The sequence below is a fragment of the Peromyscus leucopus genome, chromosome 5 (genome assembly GCF_004664715.2).
Source record: "Peromyscus leucopus breed LL Stock chromosome 5, UCI_PerLeu_2.1, whole genome shotgun sequence".
In the NCBI taxonomy this organism is placed as follows: Eukaryota; Metazoa; Chordata; class Mammalia; order Rodentia; family Cricetidae; genus Peromyscus; species Peromyscus leucopus.
The window spans coordinates 85,886,393-85,904,967 of NC_051067.1; the positions used below are offsets into that span (position 1 = coordinate 85,886,393).

Sequence of the window (18,575 nt, forward strand, 5' to 3'; positions counted from 1 at the left end):
GCCGCTGGGCCACCTGATCTGCCTTGCCCACCTTCTACTCTTGTCTCAGGGTCCCCAGGGCCTCCTGCAACCCATCATCTCCTGGGCCTGCCTCCCTTGGCCTCTCCTGTCACTACAGCCTCAAAGTTGGGGTCCAGCCATCTGGCTGAGCTCCAGAGTCCCCTCAGCTGCATCAAGTTCCATGTCCAGAGTCAGTGGACCTTGATTCCATCTATCCCTTGCCCCTTCCTGGGCCTCAGTTTCCTCCCTGTTACGTAGGGCTGTTGCTTCTCTTTCTGATCTTTCAGAGGGTTATGTGAGTCCAAGGTTGCAGACGTGGCTTTCGCTCTTGAGTGATGGAGAGGAGCAGCCTGCTGCTGGGTTCCTGGCTCCTCATTCACTTATTACATTTGCTGGGTGTTCACGATATTCAGATCTGCATGCGTGTTGGGGGTCAGTGCAGGGGCCCCCTTGAGAACTCACGTTATGGGAGCTTGTGGAGGAGCATGTGAGGCGGTGGAGGAGACAGTGATCTGACAGAGATGGTGTGGAGTAGACACAGGTCACACTGACTCGAGTGGGCGTGGAAGGCCTCTGAGAATGCCGACAACTGGGACCCTTCAAGAGACAAAAGGCGTTTGTGGCAAATGGGACAGCAGAGGCTCTGTGCAGGTGAAGGGTGGGCATGTTTGAAATCCAAGGGGAGCCTGGGAAGCTTGGCAGAGAACTGGGGAGGATGGCATGAGAAGCGTCAGCTCGGCCGGGCGGTGGTGGCACATGCCTTTAATCCCAGCACTCGGGAGGCAGAGGCAGGCGGATCTCTGTGAGTTCGAGGCCAGCCTGGGCTATAGAGTGAGTTCCAGGAAAGGCACCAAAGCTACACAGAGAAACCCTGTCTCAAAAAAAAAAAAAAAAGGAAGGAAGGAAGGAAGGAAAGAAGGAAGGAAGGAAGGAAGGAAGGAAGGAAGGAAGGAAGGAAGGAAGGAAGAAAGAAAGAAAGAAAGAAAGAAAGAAAGAAAGAAAGAAAGAAAGGCCAGTCAGCTCAGCCTGGCTCCCTCAGCCTGGAGTTGTGTGATCTGGAAGGGAAAGACGTTAGGAGATTCTGTGGTAGCATTTGACTTTACACAATTAAAGAGTCCCACTGACAGGGCAGGGGAAAGCTGCATGGGCCAGGCATTGCTGAGCAGGAGATTTTGTAGCTTGCCAGGCCATGGCAGGGGAAGTGGAGGTATGAGGCTGATGGTGGCCTCAGGTGGGAAGAGACTGCCCCATGGGGTGAGGGAGAGGGAGGTAGGGAGTCATTGGCCATGGGTTGCTAGAGTTCTGGCCAAAGCCACGATACTCTAGGTGTGTAGCTTAGTATTAATGTCATCAGAGTCCATCCTTCTATCAGGAGCAGGATGCCTGGTCCTGGCAGCAGTGGCCACAGTTCTGTATCATTTTTTATGTTTTATTCAGGGTCTCACTGTCTAGACCAGTCTGGACTTGAACTCATGGTCCTCTTGCTTCTACTTCTGGGTGCTGTGCCAACCACTACCTGCTCTTCAGCCTTGTTACTGGAGCTCTAGGATATACGCGGAATGTTTGTTGAGTGGATGTGTGACCAGTGACAGGTCATTCATTCCCAAGTCATTTCCGTTTGCCTCTGCTCATCTGTAAACGGGACTACTATTCTTGCATGCCTGACTCCAAGCTCTTTCCCGGGGGCCTGTGCCCACCTGTGCCAGGAGTTAGGATCAACCTTGGAACAGGCTCTCTCTGCCTGCATCCCCTCTTCCAGCCCCAAACCCCAAATTACCTGCAGATGGTGCTGTCCTGGAGCTTTCCCATCTTGCCCAATGTGCACACAGACCCAACCCCCCCCTTAATGACACCTTGCTGCCTTCTGCTGAGGGAGGGGAGGGGGCTGGCCCAACCAGGCTGCGGTTTCTTTTTCCATTGCGTCAGGCCTCAGGGTCCGGATCCCTGCCCCGCCGCCCGGGGCTGCCACCAAAGGCCACTCTGATCCCCTGCCTGTCCCAACCTCAGGCACCATGTGCTCCCCATTTCGGGGATCCAGGAGCTTCCTGCCAGAGGGTGAGTTGGAGATGGGAGCCCTGCCCCTGGTTGGGGAGGAGTCCACTTCCCCGCCCACCATTCATAGAGCTCTGGTTTTCTTCCGCTGGAGCTGGAGCTGACCCAGGTGGAGTTGTGGTGGGCTTCCCAGGACCAGGCCCTCCTGGCTATGCCCTCCACTAGTTAGAGATGAGATGTTAGTGCAGTCACGAAGGCAAGATTCTGGGTACGTGGACAGGTCGGTGACTACCATGAGGGTGTGTCCTCAGAGTGTGGTCATGTGAGCGTAGTTAGGCCTTTTTATTTGTCCGTTTGAGTGTGTGTGTGTGTGTGTGTGTGTGTGTGTGTGTGTGTGTGTGTGTGTGTAGAGTGTGTACATGTGACCACATGTGCTACACCAGAAAGTGTGCCTGACCCCTTCCAGGTAGGAACAGAACTCTGGGCTATAGGGGTCCATGCCTAGGATGCATGGAATCCATTGTGGTGGGCCGATGTTGCAAACAGGAGGTGGATGAGGCCGACATGTCAGTGATGGGGGTGGGGGAAGACTATGAGGGTGTGGATAGGGTGACACCAGAGAAGCTAAGGACTTGGGTTCTGGGTCCTCATTAAAATGGGAAGTGGGGCCTGTGGTGATATTGTGTTTCCCAAAATATTGTGCGCCCTAATAAATTTATCTGGGGTCAGAGAACAGAACAGCCACTAGATATAGAGGCCAGAAAATGGTGGCACACACACTTTTAATCCTAGCATTCCAGAGGCAGAGATCTGTCTGGATCTCTGTGAGTTCAAGGCCACACTGGAAACAGCCAGGCATGGTAACAAGAGCCTTTAATCCCAGGAAGTGATGGCAGGAAGCAGAAAGGTATTTAAGGCGTGAGGACGAGGAACTAGAGCCTAGTTAAGCTTTTAGGCTTCTAGCAGCAGTTCAGCTGAGATTCATTTGGATGAGGACTCAGAGGCTTCCAGTCTGAGGAAACAGGATCAGCTGAGGAATTGGCAAGGTGAGGAAGTTGTGACTTGTTCTGCTTCTCTGATCTTCCAGCATTCACCCCAATAACTGGCTGTGGGTTTGTTCTTATTAATAAGACCTTTTAAGATTCCTGCTACAGGGGCCAGCCTATGGGCACAGGCTTGCCATCCCACCTACTTGGGAGACTGAGGCAGGGGATGGCAAGCTCAAGGCCTGCTGGGCTACAGAGTGAGTTCAAGGCCAGCCTGGGTGATTTAGTGAGACCATGCTCTCAAAATTTGTTTGTTTGTTTGGTTTTTGGTTTTCAAGACAAGGTTTCTCTGTGTAGCCCTGGCTGTCTTGGAACACTGTAGACCAGGCTGGCCTCAAACTCAGAGATCTACATGCCTCTGCCACCTGGATCTGTCTCAAAGTTTTAAAAATATGTTAAAAGAAAAAGAGGGGGAAAAAGACTGTGAATGTAGTTCAGTAGAGCATTTAGCTCACATGTAGGGAGCCCCAGTTTTAAACCGCTATCACTACAAAATATCTACATATATTAATTAATTAAAGGGGCTTGCCCTTGGCTCTCCCGCTCTGCTGCCTCTTGGTCCCAGGCTCCCTGGTTTCGTGGGTTCCCAGGCTGTGCCCACTTGGCCCTGCTATTCCCCAGGTGAGAAGGCCCAGCACTGGGCTTCTCCCGACCTTCATCCTCTGCTTGTGAGGATGGTGGCCCTGGGCGGTGCCTGGTCAGCTTCCACTTCCTGTTCCTCCATTTCCTGTCTGTAAAGTAAGGTGATGATCCTGCCCATGCCCACCCCAGACAGAACAGGAGCCGTGTGGACACCTTGGATGCCCACTGGCCAGCTGAGGCTTGGCTCTCCATCCCCAGCTGCTTGCACCATGAACATGGCTCCCCAGCCTCTTCTGCAGAAACTGATTTTTACTGACAAGAATAAATCCTGCCGGCAAATGGCAGAGCTGTCCTGATGCTTTGGGAGCTGTGACTGTAATGAGGTTCTAGGGACAGCTTGTAGGAGGGGGGAGCTGAGGACTGGCTTCTCCGCTCTCCATGCCCCCTCCCTGCCAGGAGGTCCCTGGGCAGGCAATGCATCCTGTCTGCAGTGTCCCTGAGGAAGCTGGCATTGGGGAGGGACTTCGGTCTTCCCTGGGCTGCTGTGGGACAGCAGCCGCTGCTCCTTGACGTGACAGCTGGCTCAGGCAGAGTGATCCCTTGAGAAGACCGGAAGACAAATGTGTTGGTGCATGTAATCCCAGCAGGCAGCTGGCAGAAACAAGGATTATAAACTCAGGGGCAGCCTGGGCTACATAGTGAGATCCTACCTCAAAAAGGGAGGAGAGGGCGATGCCTTAGTGGATGAAGTTCCCACTAGGCTTAACAACCTCCGTTCTTCCCTGGGCTTCTCTCCTTCTAGGAAGGAGGGAACTGATTTACAAGTTGTTCCCTGACCTCCATGTCCACAAGGATGCACACCCACCCATACCCATACAAAAACAAACAGATAGATATAAAAGTTGTAAAGGGCTAGGAGACAGCCCACGTGCAGGAATGAGGACCAGAGTTCGGTTCCCCAGCAACCGTGTGAATGGCAGACCTGGTGATGTGCACACGGAACCTCAGGGCTGTGGGAGGCAGAGCAGGCAAATCCCTGGAACTCGCTAGCTAGCCAGTCTAGCCAGATAGGCGAGTTCCAGCTTCAACAAGAGACCCCGTCTCCAAAATCCAGAGAGGTGGCTCAGTCAGTAAGGGTGCTTGTTCTGTAAGCAGGAGGCTCTGAGGACTTGAGTTTGAAGGCCCAGGATCTGTGTAAAAGGTCAGGCATGACTGTGGGTGCCCATAACCCCAACATCGAGGGGAAGAGACGGGAAGCTACTCAGGGCTCACTGGAAACCCAGCCAAAATGGTAACCCTGAGTTCATGAGAGGCCTTACACAAGAGAGTGAGACAGAGAGATCGAGGAAAGACACCTGGCATCTTGTTCCTGCCTCTGTGTGGCCATTGTACGTGTACCCTCACGTTCATGCACGCCTCACACACAGCAAAGTGGAGAGCTATTGAGGAAGACACCCCTGTCAACCCCTGGCCTTCACAAATGTGCACGCATGTGAATGCACACACACAAAGGGCAAACGAGATGATGCCAACCCTGCTTCTGGATTGCCGTCACTCTCACGGTGAAGTCCAGCTGTTCCTAGTGACCTAGGCGTAATACAGTCCCTGTCCTACGTCCTCACTGTGTTTTGGCTGGGGTCTCTGTGGATCTGTGGGGTCTCAAATGTGCTCAGAAGGTCTTGGGATGGGACGGGTACTCAACAAACATAGAGCAAATACATGAGCCTCAGTTTTCTCCCCTGGAAAATGGGATAGTACTATTGTGTACCCCACAAGACTAAGGTAGAAAACAGTGAGGTCCTATGATGCTCTAAGGCGCAATGGTATAAGCCCCCTCCTGGGGAAGATACAGTAATTCACTGAGCAGTGAGGGGGCCGAATCTTAGTGAAGCCCTTCGAGGTGTTTGGGAACTAAGCTCATCGTCCATGTTAATGTGTATGTGTGTGAGAGATAGGCTCTTCCCCTGGGAATCTCAAAGAACCAAGGTAAGACAGTGTGCTGGCAGATAGGAAACAGGCACGGAGAACTTTAGGCTTGTCTGCAGGGCCAGTGACAAGGGGGTCCCAGAACTACCTCACCTCTTGGAGACAGTCACTCCAGTCTGGCACATGGACACCTTGTCCTCTGAGGAAAACAGCCACTGACAGCAGTGTGCGCAGCCTCAGCCGAGGTGCACTGGTCCTGAGCAGGGTGCCCGAGAGTCTCAGTTTTGTCCTGAAGACCAGGATCAGCACAGACAGGACCAGAGTGGGGTAGGAGGGTGTATTTGTTCACTTATTTGGGCACACACCCTTCATATACACTCTGAAGCCTTCTGTATTCCAGCCACGAGCTTGGGGTAGAGATACTGGAGGAACGTAACAGGCAGTGAACCAGGTCCAGTTCTGAGTAAGTTAGCAGAAGTTCACTTCCTTGTGTCCAAAGAAAGCAACAAGGAAACCCAAGCCACCATGTACTCCACGGATGCTAGCCCATGCATTTGCTCAGGAGAAGCCCAGGTTTTCTGGCACAATGCATGCAGGAGACCCATGTCCGCTATGATGCCCTGTGATCCTACATGGGCAACACAGGTCTGTGTATATCTCATGGGTAAGGCCTGACCAAGGCAGAGAACAGGCATCAAGGCAAGCTATACCCCTCTTGGGACTCCTCATTCCTTCCAGGTTTCTCGCATTCTCCCTCCGACAAGCCTTTGCCCATGTCTTACACACACATCATCTGCCATCTCACCACCCACTTCTTTCTTTTACTTCGAGACGGAGTCTTGCCCTATAGCCCAGGCTAGCCTTGCACTCAGCCTTCTGCCTCAGCCTCCTGCATGCTGGGATGACAGGCTTGCCCCGGTGTTCCCAGCCTGTAGCCAGATATGGAAGGTCAATGCTGAGGTCTCCCTGAGACGAGGCAGCCTGTGAAGAGTATCTGTCCCCTCCTGATGCTGACTCCTGTCCTCCAGACTGCCAGGAACTGCTGCTGCTGCCGCCAACCCCCATGGCCTACATTCCAGATGGGGGTGCCCCCGCCGCCGGGGCCATCCCCTTGGGCTCTCAGTGCTGTGTGTGTAAAGTGGAACTGTCAGTGAGTGGCCAGAACCTGCTGGACCGGGACGTCACCTCCAAGTCTGACCCTTTCTGTGTCCTGTTTACGGAGGACAACGGCAGGTGGATGGAGGTGAGGCAAGTCACAGTGTCTTGATGGGCCAGGACTGGCTGGGCTGTGCAGGGGCTGTGGATCCAGGGATTGCTGGGGTCCTGCCCTTGGGATGAGGGCTGGTGGTGGAAGATCACTTAGAAAACTGTCACTTTTTACAATTAAACTTTAAGTGTATTTAAAATATTACTTAAGCCAGGTGTGGTGGTACACACCTGTAATTCCAACACTGAGGCAGGAGGATCACAGGTTTCAAGTCAGTCAGGACTACATAATAAGTCCTGGTCTCAAAAAAAAACTAAAATAATACAGAGAGAAATAAAATAATCACTTTAAAATATATTTCTGGCTGGTGTGGTAGTGTGGGGGCACACACCTTTAGCACCAATACAATCAGAGACAGGTGGATTTCTGTGTTTCAGACCAAGGAAGGCTACATAACAAGACCCTGTCTCAAAAAAAAAAAAAACCCTATAAATAGATATAGATTTATAGCTAGACTTCTGTCTAAATTATCACCCAAAGATATATAATTATCATATTTATTATATCCTAATAGTTTATATGGCTACGGTTAGGCAACGCTTCTGTAGTTCTGTGCAGACTTGCTTCCTGCAAGCGACCTTCCTGATTTGTGTCTAACAATCACCCTGTTGGCCAGAAGCAAGAGAAGCAAGTTGCTCAAACTTGAGCCCCAGAGATGGACTCCTGCCCAGCCCTGCTCCTCCCTGCTGTGTGGTCTCAGGTGAACCCCGTCCCTTTCCCTCCCCTCCGGGGACTAACTTCAGCACTGGGGACTTCTGAGCTGGAAGACTCTGGCCTGAGGCTTGGGAAGGGCTGTGGTTTAGGAAGGTTACCAAGAAACTTGAACTGCTCCTGTTAGCAGCCTTCAAAACCAGCTTTGGTTCCTGTTACAAAGGAGGCTATGTTGGTTGTTTCTCAAATTCAGATTACCCTGAGGAAGACAATCTAAAAAACTGTAAACCTGCCTACCAAGGAGAATCCTAATCACCGTTCAATGTCTCATCTTCCAGAGCATTTTACATGCATGTATAGTACCCAAAATATATATTAGCGTTTTGCTTTATGTAACAGTAGATAACCTAGAACTCCTGGTTCTTCCTTTTCCGCCTGAGTGCTGGGATGACAGGTGAGCGACCACACTGAGTTCCTGTTTGAGCCGGACAATGGCAGACACTCACTGAACAGGCTTCAGTTACAGTCCTCACAGATACTGGCTTCCTGCGATGAAAAATAAGTCTTTTAAAAGAACTGGGATTGTTGACCCATTTACAGAGGGTGAGCGTGGAGCCTGGACTATGGAGGGTTCTGTGTCATCCAGTGTGTTGGTGGTCTCGCCAACAGAGGGCGATGTGGCACTGGGTCAGCCTAGGAGTCCAAGGTCAGTCCAGGCCTGTAGGCACTCATCCCCTTGGAGATGTCTCCAGAACCCTCCATGCTCCTCAGGGAGTGGTGTCTCCCCAACTCAAGACACCCCACAATCTCTGCTACCCCCGGATTGTCCACACAGGCTAAAAATAGTTTAGGTCAAGGCCTCTTCTGATCCCTGCTGCTCCTGTCCTTGGAAGCCTGGGTGGAAGGAAAAACCAACATAGCCCAGGACTCAAAATAGACTGTCACTCAGGCTCTGCAGTGTGTGTGTTCTGAGGCCAGGAGGTGCTTCCTGCCCAGACTACCGTGTGCCCACAATGCCCAGCCCTGTCTCCACCCAGGCTTTGGTGTCCAAAGCCTGTGGGCATGCTAGACTGCACAAGTCCAGAATTCTGTCCAAGACATGAACACCCCCACCACCCAAGCCCTTGACCCCACCTGCCTCTGTGACCCGCCTCCTCTCTCAGTAGCGTGTACAGTGCGATCTTGGAGAAAAGGGTTTTCCCAAAGTAAAACGGGAAAGCCGCCTAGTCAAAGGCCTTTGTTTTACAGAGGTAGAAGCAGGCCCAGATGGGGACAGGGATTTGTCCCCTGTCACTTACCCAGTCCAGGCTGTGGCCTGAGCTCTTACCCTCCTGGTTCCTTACCCTGGAAATGGAGAGGGTTTGCAGAGTTAAGAGTGAGGTTTCTGGAGTCGAGACTGGGCTCCAATCTTGAATCCTGCCTCCCTTTGGCTTAACGTCTCAGAGCTTTGGTGTCCTCGTCTGTGGGCCGGGGCTCATGGGCTGTGAGCGCTGGTGGGGAGGTGCTCAGTAGGAAGGTTGCCGGCGGCCAGCTAGAGAGGGAACCTGGCCACCCTGACTCTGCCTCCCCTTATCCTGTCCCTCCCTCCACCAGTATGACAGGACAGAGACAGCCATCAACAACCTCAACCCAGCCTTCTCCAAGAAGTTCGTGCTGGATTACCACTTCGAGGAGGTGCAGAAACTCAAGTTCGCCCTGTTTGATCAGGACAAGTCCAGTGCGCAGCTGGATGAGCATGACTTCCTGGGTCAGTTCTCCTGCAGCCTTGGCACGGTGAGCCTGGGGCTCCCGAGTGGAGTGGGGTACACACAGGCCTCGGAGTCAACCTCTGCTCTGGGGGCCAGGCAGCCCTCAGACAGGATTTCCCATCCACCCCATTTCCCTAGCCGATCCTCCTGGCATTCCCCCCCCACACACACACACCTTCCGTGCAGACACCCCAGGAACCAACAGCCCCCAAAGTGGTGTAGCTCAGTGAGTCTGGGGCCAGTCGGAAAGCTTCTGCAGAAGGAGCAGCCAAACCCAGGGCCAGCCGCCTGCTGCCGCAGAGAAGAGGGGGCAGAGTGATGCAGGGTGCTGCCACCACAGGCCTGGTTCTTACCTATCCCCGAGAGCCCCTGCCCTGGCCTCTGAACTCTCCCCTCTGTCTCTCCCACCCCAGATTGTCTCCAGCAAGAAGATCACTCGGCCTCTGCTGCTGCTGAACGACAAGCCTGCAGGGAAGGGCCTGATCACGGTACCTGCCCCCCCCCCCTTCACATCCCTTCTCCGGCTCCGCCGCCCTCCCCCATCAATGGACTGCTTCTCCAGCAGATAATCACCAGCTTTGTTGGGAGTAAAAGGGCCCAACTTACAACTTAGCAACAGGTCTCTTAGCAACGGACGTCTGGCTCTACAGATGATGCACTGGGGGCTGCCTGGCTGGGGGACCGTCAGAGGGCCCTCCACGATGATGAGCGGCTCAGGGCCAGGAGCCTCTTTATCATTGGAGAGAGGGGTGTCCAGAGCCCTCACAGTATCCCCCGCCAATGCTAGCCCCTGTAGCTCCCCCCCCCCAGCTCCCCCGGGAGTCTTTCACCAGCTCCTGATGCATATAACACTGCCTCTCCGTGATTCCAGCAACTGCAATGATTCCCCCTGCACCTTGCAGTGATTCCAGCTGCGTGCAGGTTTTTCCTGTGGATGGGTTCCTTGGTCCTCAGAGGCCTAGAAGGCCGGGCAAACCCCATCTCACGATGAGGGAAGTGAGACCCAGGAGGAGCCAGAGTGTCCCTCCAGCGCGATTCTCCCTACAGCCTGTGATGTGTGCTGAGGGCAGCTCATGCTTGTGTGTGCTCTCGGGCCCTCATGCCCACCCATGGCTCCCTGCTGCCCGTGGAGTCTTTCCTCCAAGCTGCTTTGCTTCCACACCTCAGCAGTTTCTCTTTTCTCCTCATGCCCCAAGTTCAAGGCAAGCCAGATCCATTGCATGTCACAAAAAAAAAAAACCCAAGATGGTGCCCAGGCTGTTGCTGCAGCCTGAAAGGCACCCCCAACTCTCCCCACCCCTCTCAGAGTTCACCATCAGCAGCACTCAGGGCAGCTCCCTTGCCCTCAGATGCCAGCAGGGGGACCCCCACTCAGTGTTTGTCCCGGATGTCCGTAGCTCCACCCTAGGCTTGCGTTCCTTCCTCTGGGAGAGGTGACGATAGGCACCATCCTATAGTCTAGGTGAAGAACAGGGAGGGAGAAAGGGCCCCAGGGCCTGGGCCTGTGGTGCAGGGGCCAGAGGGCTGGCCAGTCTGAAGCGAGACTGTTCTCGGGCAAACCCATCTTAGTTATAAGCAGAACCATGCGTCCCTCTGTGGGGAGAGGCCACAGTGGACTTTGGCAGTTGTGCTGAGGTCTGAGGGCTGTGGCTCTGGGGAAGACATGAATAGATGACATGTGAGGACTCCACCCTCCCCTGGACCTCAGTTTACTCAGCTGCGTGCAGCCGGCTGCTTGGCAGTTAGGAGCTCTGGGGTTGGAGAGAAAGCTTGAGGCCTGGGCTCCCTGAGGAGGCCCGTGCTCCCTGAGGAGGTCCGTGCTCCCTGAGGAGGCCATGCTTCCTGGTGTAGAGCCTCCCCCTTGGGCTCATGACCACCTCCCCTGACTAGTCCCCACATTACCCGCCCCTCCGTGTCCTACAGCCCCTCTCCTGAGCCACAGGACTGACTCACTTGCTGAGTCTTCATAACCAGTCTGACCGTGACCCCCCTTCTCCAGAAAACGGGAAGCAAGGTGTGGACGTCAAGAGGCTGGTGCAGGCCCACCCGGCCCTCACTCTCCCCTTTGCCCTGCACCCAGCCCTGGAGAGCTGGGCCCTGGTGGGGTGGGAGAGGGGAGGAGCAGACCCCTCCCTCAGAGCCTCAACCTTTCAGATCGCAGCTCAGGAACTGTCGGACAACCGCGTCATCACGCTGAGCCTGGCCGGCAGGAAGCTGGATAAGAAGGTAAAGCCGGGCAGGGAGGCTTCCATCCACGACAGGTTCTTCCCCAGCCCAGGGCCCTGGGGCCTGCCCTCTCTGGCTGTACCATTTTCATTTCCCACGAGGGACAGCCGAAGCACTGCACTACTCGGGTCAGGCTTTCTCCCACTGTGGGAGTACACTGCCGTTCAGGAGGCCAACTGTGACTGGAGTCCTCCTGTTGTGGTCCCCTTCTCACGCTCCCCCCCACTCCGCCGTGACCTTCCAGGGTCCTGATTCTTGCCCTTCCCCCTCCTCTCTTTCGGCCGCCCCGGTTAGACCCAGACCCTCTTGCTTTCCTCTGCTTTGTTAATGTTCTCATTTTCCAGGGCTGAGGATGGGACCCAGCACCTCACATCCGCTAGGCCAGGGCTCTGCCCTGGAGCCGCAGCACCGGGTGCCCAGGTTAAACCAGGCACCCTCCCGTCCCAGGCCCACTGAACTCTCTTCTCTCCGCCTGAGACCCTCTTCTGGGAACATTGCCATGGTGGCTCTTCCCACATTCTAACTGTCCTAACCCCCTCTTGGGGACAGACGTGACGGTGGCCTTCAGTTGCCTGTCATCACTCACGTTGCCTGTCTCCCTGACGCACACTGATGTCCTGTACATTCTTATCGATTCGCTCTGTCTCCTTCCCTTCCATGTAACTTCTTTAGAGTGCCATTTTTTTTTTTAACTAACATAAGTGAATTTCTAGATGCCTTCGTGCCCTTTGGTGACGGGCATCATAGGTTTATTTACTTATCACATTTGGAGGGGGGGGGACACCACACAGTCAGAGAACAGCTTCTGGAGTCAGCTCTCTTCCTTCCTCCTGTGGATTCTAGAGGGCGAATTCAAGTCTTCGGGCTTGATGGCAAGCATCCTCTGCTAAGCCATGCCACTGGCCGGTACTCTAGGGTTAGGTGTGTGGTCTCACTAAAGTCCTTGGGCCTGGCCTTCCGACAGGCATGGCCCTCTGGGAGCCGTGTGCTGCCTCTGTTCCTGTACCCAAGGCATGGGTCTCTAGACACGGAACCCTTGCCTCACTGTGGGGGCGTCTCATTTCTCAGGTGGTAGCACCAGGCCTCTGGCTGAACCTTGAGGAGGCCGGGGGTGGGGGGAGGAAGATGAGGGACAGATTGGCTGCCCTGTAGCTCCCACCAACCCTGAATCAGGGTATCTGGCCGGCCTGCACTCCAGCCCCCTGAATCCGGTAGGGCCACCCCCTCTCACACATGTCCGGCCTCCCCACAGGACCTCTTCGGGAAGTCAGACCCATTTCTTGAGTTTTACAAGCCAGGAGACGACGGGAAATGGATGCTAGTCCATAGGACAGAGGTAGGTGAAAGAGGCCTTGGGGGGGGGGTGTCTCGGGACTTTTTGGTTAATCAAGCTGACAGTAAAGGGTGGCCTGTGCTGCCCCAGCCAGGTAGATCACACTAAAAGGGCCACGGGAACATTCCATTCCGAAGTCAGAAGCATGGCTATGGGTTTGCCCGTCTCCTCACCCCCATCTCTAATGGGCCTCTGAGCGCTCTGCTCCTCCCTGTCTCCCAGGTGATCAAGTACACTCTGGACCCTGTGTGGAAGCCGTTCACTGTGCCATTGGTGTCCTTGTGTGATGGGGACCTGGAGAAGCCCATCCAGGTTAGTGACTCTGGGGCCATGTTCCCCACCCTGCCAGCCCCACCACCCAGCCCACCCCAGTGAGCCTCCTGGTATACATACGTATTTGAAACTAGGAAGAGCCCCTTCTTATAAGAAGGCAGGGGTCGTAGGTTCAAGGCCTGGAGCTGCCTGGCCCTCAGGACTTGGGCAGGATCCCCACCCCCAAGAGCCCTGCTGTAATCCGCCTGCAAGGACCGCAGAGGGTCTGGGCCTGGCCAGAGGAGGAGCAGGTGCCAGGTGGGTAGAGTAAGCAGCACAGGCTCCACCCTTGGGTAATCATGGAAAGCTTCCTGCAGGAGGCAGCTCAGGAGCCCCCAAGGCTAGACAGACCAGACCATGGGAGGGAATGCCCACACAATAGACAGACATGAAGCTTGCTCAGGTGTGAACAGGCTGAGAGCACCTCCTGGGGACAGCTCTGGGGTGACCATGCTGAACCTGTCCCAGGTTATGTGCTATGACTACGACAGTAACGGAGGCCATGACTTCATCGGCGAGTTCCAGACCTCTGTGCTGCAGATGAATGAGGCTCGGGATGGCGTCCCGGTAAGATGGGCATATGTGCTGTGATCCCCAGGTCTCAGCAGTGACTGCAAAGAAATCCAGGACTTGGACCCAAGCAGACAGATGTCCAACCACACCTCTTCTGCCTATATGACCTTGAGCGAGACAGTCTCCCTGAGCCTCAGTTTCTCCCTCTGTCTATGGGGTAAAGGTTCAGGGTATGGATGAAGTGAGAGCAGCCCCCCAAAGCCTGGGCACCCGGAGAGTGGTCTGGAGGAGGCCACCCAGTGAACCTCTCGGGGGAGGCATCTGCCTCTGGGTCTAGGTTGTAGAGGGGATTCTGGGGCCCTGGGAGGATGGGGTCTTGGGATACCCCAGCTGAGCTTCCCTTCCTTCCCATGGGGCCAGCTGGAGATGGAGTGCATCAACCCCAAGAAGCAGAGGAAGAAGAAGAGCTACAAGAACTCGGGCATCATTATCCTGAGGTCATGTAAGGTGAGCGGAGGGTGCACAGAGGCCTTGGTCTCCTTGTGTGTAGAATGGCTGCGTCAAAAAGGTAGAGCATGCTACGGCTTAGTCTCCTATTCCCTTCCTCTGCAGAGCCAAGGAGGGTATGAGCTGATTTCCCAGGTGACTTTTCTACCTGGAGGACTACAGGGAATCATTTCCACCCACCCTGGAGGCTTGCTGTCTCCTTGGGGCAGAGGCTGTGGGACTGAGCGCCCTGGCTTTCTGGCATCAGTGAGGACCCAGGCAGCTGTGGTTTCCCTGGTAGAAATGAGGCCACCAAGGCTCAGAGCACTGTGGCCAAGCCATGTTGGCAGACAGGACAGTCAGGAGGCGGCATGAGTGGACAGTGCCCCAGGCTCAGTCTGAGGTGCAGGAGAGCATGGCCTTGCTGCCTGCTGAGGCCTCCCCACCCTAGTCTAGAGGCCAGATTGTCACAGGGTCACAGGGGCCTTCACTGGCAGTGCTACAGACAGTGCTCTGTAAATGCCAAGCTCGATTCTGGATCCATTTCCGAAACACCTGCCGCTCAGCACATTTCGGCACTCGCCTGGCTGGCTCTTCCATTGCAGCCCCGTTTTAAGATGGTCTGCCTGTGCGGTCCAGGCTGGCCTCTAACGTGTCATCTTTCCAAGCGCAGGCATGACAGGTGTGGGAGAGGGATTCCCCTTTAAAATTTTGCTTAATTACACTTCCCTTGGAGAGATCCCTGATGCCACTGACCAGGGAAAGGCCAACATTTTGCTGAGAGGAGGCAAAGGCTTTAACAGCAGGCAGACGTGGTGTCTCTCAGGAGGCCTTGGACGGGCGTCTGCACTTTGTGGGTGTTAGCAAGGGAGGCAGCCAGGGCTCAGGGAGGTGGCTGCCCAGCACCCAGTGAGTGGTGAATGGAGACTTTCTCTGTTGGACGATTAATTGGCAGGTGTGACTGGCTCTGGGAAGCTGGTCCCTGCCTAGAGTGGCACTTGTGCTCTGGGGTCCTCATCCACTCCTTGCCTTTGCTGGAGAGCTTTGGAGACTGTTGTGATAAGATCAGGCCCAGCTGCTGCCTCTGGCCTCCTCCTGGGGCTCCAGGGCACAAGCACCACCAACTCCTGCAGGGACATTCATAGCCACACAGGACCCACTGACTCACCCATTCTTCCAGATACACCGAAACTACTCGTTCCTGGACTACATCCTGGGAGGCTGCCAGCTCATGTTCACCGTAAGGCCCCTCCACATCACCAGCCCATCCACCGTCTTCCCTCAGGGCTCAGGGCTCTGCCACAGCAGCAGGGACTTGTGATAGACTTTAGCAAGGACTTCCTTGGGGCAAGGGATGCAACTAGCCTCAGAGGAGAGGGCATGGGGAGTTTCTTTTGGTGGGCAGACCTAGTCAGGCTTGGCTGGGGTCAGAGCGGGCTACACAGGCCCTCCCCCTCCCCAGCCCCCTCCCCCTCCCCCTCCCCCTCCCCAGAGAAGGAACATCAGTTCCTCCCACTGGCCAGGAGGGTTCCCCTCCCAGTTGCTCCTCCTGCCTTCTGTCTGTTCACTTGAGCCACACCTCTGTTCCTGGCTGTTCTCTGCCCACCCGAGGGCTTTGCACGTTCCCTCTGCCTCCTTCTCGGAGACCCTCCCCTGGTGCTTCCTGTCCTCTGACACATCTGGCATTCTTTGTCTTGTCCGAAAGCATCTTAGGAATTTTCCACTCATCTGCATCTGCCCCTCCCCTAGACTGGAAGTACCCTGAAGTCTCTGTTTTCTTTCTCCTCCTTCCACAGCTCATTACATAGCCCCTGCCACTTAGTGAGTACTGGACTGTCTGTCACTTGTTTGCAAGATGAAAAAGCCCCTTTGCCTGTGGCTATAGTGATAACTCCAAATGGCCTCAGAGCCCGATTCCCGCTCCTCGCCCCAGAGGGCGGCAAGCCATTCCTGCCACGGGCGACACTGGAGCAGAAGAGTAGTAACAGGATCAGTTTGCAGGTTCCAGCCCTAATCTTGACCAGAGTAGACTTCCTGTGTCCACTAGGCCCTCCTAGTCCCTGAGGCTGTGCTGGGCAGCTGGGGTGGGTGGCCACACTGCTTGGCATTTTTCCTCCTTCTACAGGTTGGAATAGACTTCACAGCCTCCAACGGGAATCCCCTCGACCCTTCTTCTCTACACTATATCAATCCCATGGGCACCAACGAATACTTGTCAGCCATCTGGGCAGTGGGACAGATCATTCAGGACTATGACAGGTATACTTGGAGATGACTCTGAAGGTCAGACGGTGTCCCTTCAGACTGGGAAGCTCAGCTTGTCAGAGCTAGAAGGGACCCAGGGATCTGCAAGCCTAGTTATGGTGAGCAAGTGGCATACACACAGTTATCGCCCCTTCCGGTCCCCACGGCAGACATTGCCAATCGATTCCTGTACGCCTATCTACCAAGCCCGGTTCAAACTGCAATCTTTTTATACATGATGTACCGATCATCCAGTAAGAAAATGAGCAAGGACGGAAGACGAAGCTCAGTCTCTGTTTTCACAGCTAGGGAACAGGCCTGGGTGGGACTTGGTAAGTGCCCGACCGCACTCAGCACTCTGGAGGCAGAGGCAGGCAGGTCTGTTAGTTTAGGTCCACCTGGTCTACAGCGTGAGTTTTAGGCCAGCCATAGTGAGACCCTAGTTTTTATCTTTTTTAAAAAATGTGTCTGAATGTACACAGCTGAGGACTAGGGCCTGGATGGCCCCGTTTCAGGGGATCAGGCCTGAAAGGCGGCTGTGCCTCTAAGCCACATTAAGATACACACGTCATGCAGAACAAGGAAGGCTTCGTGGTCAGGCAGAAGACCCTGCTACCCAGGGTCACCCCAGCCCTTCCTTGGCACTCGGGCTCAGCAAATCCCCAGTGAGCTCGGACACCCAGTTGGGGCCTCTGCCTCTTGCCCACCCCCTTTAACTGGTCTCCCTGCTCTGCCCTGGACTTTGGCAGTTCATGTTCTCCACAGCAGCCAGAGTGTCTGTGATAGGAATGTTGAATGAGTTAAGAAGACATTGTCCTTGCCTTTAGGAAGCTCTCATCAGTAGAAGTCTTAGGATTCAGAGACACCTGTTTACATGTGAGGCAGAAGTCACGGGGGCACCAAAGAGAGGCGTTATGCGGGTCTCAGGGGCCCCTCAGTGCCCCAGAGACAGAAGGAGCCATTTTGGTTGGGCCTTGGAGGATGAGTAGGAGTTTGCTAAGGCAAACAGATTTGGGGAGGGCCATTTCAAATGGAGCACAGTGGCTGAAGCGGAGGTAAAGTGTCCTATATATCCGAGGAACTGTGAGAAGCCAGGGTGGGGGGTGGCTCTCAGGGACAGGAAGAAGAAGGGAAAACTAGGCTCTGGGGCTGATGAAGGCAGGTCATGGGGATCATTTTAGGGTTTTTTTCCCCAACTATAAACAGGAAATCGCTTCCACTGTGACCTTGCCTTAATGAGAAGGACCGACAGGGCGCTTCCAGGCCCACTGGTCGAAGCTAAGACAATGTCTGCCGTGGGTACAAATGTGTCAAGCCATGTTCAACTGCCACCCAGACATGGGCTTTGGCTTGGGCTTAGGGAGGAATAACTCTAGAGGGGTGAATTTCTGCTCTCTGTCCCTGAAAGTACACAGGGCTGTGGACCAGGAGGGAAGAGTGTAGTGAGGGGCAGGATGGGAAGGGCTCCCCAAATGTCTCACATGTTCTCTCTGTCCGGTCAGTGATAAAATGTTTCCTGCTCTGGGGTTTGGGGCCCAGTTACCGCCTGACTGGAAGGTGAGTGAAACGGACCCTGCCTCCTTTGGTTGAGATGGGATTGGGGCTGGGGCCACATCGGGGTGGAGGGCTCCGGGGTTCTGTCTACTGTGCACTCAGCCAAGACTACACTTGTGTCTTAGTCCTGTTCCTCTGTGAGTGAGGCCAAGAGACCAGCAAAGGCGTAGACACCTGCTTCCGGGCCAAGATCCACTCTGGGTGGGATGGAGAGGCAAGGCACACGGAGCTGGCCAGGGAAGCAGGACTGAGCTGGGGGTCAGGAGTGCAGACCAGGGAGCAGTCACAGCATGGAAGTCAGGAAAGGCAAAAGGTCAAGAAGCAGTGTGTGTTGGCTCTGGGAACGCTTTGCATGCAGCTCTACCTGACTGGCAGCTTTGTTTCATCCTTACCACAGCTGCAGAGGGCTGCTGTGGTCCCTCTTCCACAGTGGAGGAGGCTGGCAAAGGGGGTTCAGGGAGGATAGAGTACCGAGTGTCCTGAGTCACAGGGCGGGGAGAGGGGCCCTCAGCCTCCCTGACTCCAGTGGTTGGAAATAGTGGGAGGCCTGGTTGGACATGGGGTGGACCATAGAGATGAAGTATCGGGGAGGGAGGGGGGCCGGGGCAGGCAGGTCTCAGATGCTGGGAAGGAGACAGAGGAGGAGAAAAAGATCCTAGATGCCCTTGGGGTGGCCTTGGTGGAGGGCAGGTAAG

At 54.8% G+C, this 18,575-nt stretch overlaps 1 protein-coding gene across 1 annotated transcript in view; it reads left to right on the top strand.

Annotated features, from left to right (window-relative positions):
* The window catches only part of Cpne2 (copine 2), a 39,680-nt gene that overhangs the window by 9,811 nt on the left and 11,294 nt on the right, over window positions 1-18,575 (top strand). Inside the window, exons 2-12 of the mRNA XM_028871463.2 lie at window positions 6,575-6,789; window positions 9,058-9,237; window positions 9,626-9,700; window positions 11,367-11,438; window positions 12,691-12,774; window positions 12,994-13,083; window positions 13,552-13,650; window positions 14,017-14,103; window positions 15,263-15,322; window positions 16,208-16,341; window positions 17,829-17,883. Of these exons, the coding sequence (XP_028727296.1) occupies window positions 6,610-6,789; window positions 9,058-9,237; window positions 9,626-9,700; window positions 11,367-11,438; window positions 12,691-12,774; window positions 12,994-13,083; window positions 13,552-13,650; window positions 14,017-14,103; window positions 15,263-15,322; window positions 16,208-16,341; window positions 17,829-17,883 (1,116 nt within the window). The 5' untranslated portion in view covers window positions 6,575-6,609. The remainder of the gene's footprint in view (window positions 1-6,574; window positions 6,790-9,057; window positions 9,238-9,625; window positions 9,701-11,366; window positions 11,439-12,690; window positions 12,775-12,993; window positions 13,084-13,551; window positions 13,651-14,016; window positions 14,104-15,262; window positions 15,323-16,207; window positions 16,342-17,828; window positions 17,884-18,575) is intronic.